Below are 2666 nucleotides of genomic sequence, written 5' to 3'. Positions count from 1 at the left end.
CGATCTGGATTCATCTAGGGAAATTGCGCCTGCTTTTCAACCAGTGCCACCAGTCACATCAAATTATCCTAGAGATACCCTCCTATCACTTTCCCTTCATGAAAATAGTTTGCCACATCACTTTTTTAGTGGTAATTCGTTTGCAGCATACCCATTGTCGGATTTCACAACTGATGATAGCGTTTACTATCCGTTTGGCTATACCCTTCCTTCTACACTAGCTGCAGTACCTCCACTACACTATACGGCAAACAACCCGCCACCAGCCCCTCTTACAGATCCATACTTTTTTCCTCAGGCTCTTGAAACATATTCACCTGTTCAGTATCTTATGGCTGATAACACATTTATAGCTGCTCCATACCCATACGACTACGACATTCCTTCTGTAGGATACCCCTTGTCAGACTTCACAAGTGATGATAGCATTTACTATCCACCTGACTATACTCTTTCTTCTGTGCCAACCGCAGGATCTCCTCTACGTTATGCTTCAGCCTACCCCCTACCTCCTCCACTCACTGTACCATATTTTCTCCCTCATTTTCGAGAAGGATATTCACCTGTAGAATATTCAGTGACTGATAACCCATTTACAGCTGCTCCATACCCATATGGCTACGACACACCCAGCTCAGGTCCAGTAAGTTATCCTGGAGATTACTTTGTACCACATCTGTACCCTGACAGCTTTCGGTATCCGTTCGATGGCACACTACCACCATCTTTCCCTGAAACACACTTTCTATCTCCGTTTCTTGAAAACCAAACGCCTGTAGAGCATATACTACCTGTTCACGCTACTGTGAATGCTGATACATACCCATCTGAGTACCACATTCCTTTTCTGCCAACTGAATCATCTCAGTTAGGATATCCTGGAAACTACCACCCACCACTTTCGTCTCTTGTAACCCATACTCCTACTTCTCTCTTCGATGAGTATGGGCCAAAAGAAAATCTACCAGGTGGTTATGCATCTACGAGTACTCTGCCACACATGACTGAAAATGAAATACTTCCTTATCCAGCAGGGGCATTTAATTCATTTGGGTATCAAGGAAGCTATTCTGAACAGCTCTTATCGCCAGCAGAAAATCTAATACAACCGTCTGTATTTACGGACTACCAGTTTCCGGTATTTCCAGCCGCCGCAAGTTTACAAAACTTCAACTTTGCAACTATTGAAAAGCCTCCACCTGAGACTCTTACTCCCTTTGACCAACCTGTACCTCTTACATTAGATCCACCTACGTTTACCCCACCATTGCCACCTACATCAGATTTGCCACCAATTTTAAATGCACTGTACCCTCAAGATTTTTCAGGGGTAGGGGTAACTCCCCTATATTCTGACAGGCTTATGGCAAATCCTCCAACCTACCCCACAAGTAGCATATTGTTGTCTACAGATGACAGTAAACCGTGGACTGGACTTCCTTCCCCCTTTGGCCAATTTATACCTCCGGCATCATATCCACCTATGTTAACTCCAGCACTGCCGCTTCCTCCATTTGGAGAAAACAGTTTCCCAACCCTTCTACCAAAAGAGTACTCGATACCTGTTGAGAATGATTACTTACACAACACGAGCCCTCAAGGAACTAATTCGATGCAGTTCCTTCCAGCAACGTTCCCTTCTCCATTCAGTGTTTCTCCTTTCTCATCTACACTACCTGAGCCATATTTAGGTCTGCTACCTCCTATATCAGATTTGCCACCAGTCTTAAATGCACTCTATCCTCAATATTTTTCATCGGCAGATCAAACTCCCCCATATTCTGAAAGGCTTATGGTAAATCCTACAACCTACCCCGCAGAAAGTACGTTGTTATCAACAGATACAAAGATTGTATCAGACGAGAACTTATACACACCACCTTCTGAACCATGTACATCGGAAACTTACAATACAGGATGCCATTCATCACCACCTGTGGTACTATTGTTGACTTGTGATGGTCCTTCTACAGTGTTGTCAGATGTTATAAGTTTACTTGGAAATCAAAGATCCTGGATTCTATACCACCCAGGAACTCAAGACTTACCGCTAAATACCCTTTTAGACTCGAATCCCAGGTCAGATTCCTTCCAAGAGCTACTGTTGAAGCCACTGGTAGATACTCCACCAGAAACTCTGGTATTCCCAAATGTACATTTAGATTGGAGCTCACCTCCTGAAATATCCAAGTTCTCCCAGTCATCGTCTGGATCTTATCCGTGGAATGACATTATCTGAGGTTTCAGCAACTACGTAAGTTGCTTGTAGCAGCCAAAATTTACTCTTAAAGGAGATACTATCTTAACCAGTCAAATTCACCATCAGAGCCTGGTCATTACGAAAAAGAAATCTGCATTATTTATCAGATCTAGTTTTCCAAACACTTCGTATTTTATTTAGAATAATACATGCTGAATTACTGGGCTATCGTTTTTCTTCATGCACTTTGTAGTGTGTCTATATAATAAGGAACGTTCGCAGTCTTAAGTTCTTTTAGAAGAGCCACAATCAAGAACGTTCTCAGATTCATTATTGGAGACACTTTGCTTCCCAATTACTCATATGTGTTTGATGTCAGAGTATGCATTTTCTGATTCTTCACACTGTCTTTAAAATATAATTTGCCGAACTATTAGGACATTGTTACTGTAGACGATACATAGAC

The 2666-nt window shown here is 42.2% G+C and overlaps 1 protein-coding gene across 1 annotated transcript; it reads left to right on the top strand.

Annotated features, from left to right (window-relative positions):
- Positions 1-331: 331 nt before the first annotated feature.
- LOC124594575 (adhesive plaque matrix protein-like) lies at positions 332-2239 on the top strand. Its single transcript, XM_047132946.1, has one exon. It carries the CDS (start codon positions 332-334, stop codon positions 2237-2239), a length of 1908 nt encoding a protein of 635 aa, XP_046988902.1.
- The last annotated feature ends 427 nt before the right edge of the window (positions 2240-2666 follow it).

The sequence above is a fragment of the Schistocerca americana genome, chromosome 2 (genome assembly GCF_021461395.2).
Source record: "Schistocerca americana isolate TAMUIC-IGC-003095 chromosome 2, iqSchAmer2.1, whole genome shotgun sequence".
Taxonomy (NCBI): Eukaryota; Metazoa; Arthropoda; class Insecta; order Orthoptera; family Acrididae; genus Schistocerca; species Schistocerca americana.
This window is presented reverse-complemented; position numbering and strand designations above follow the sequence as displayed.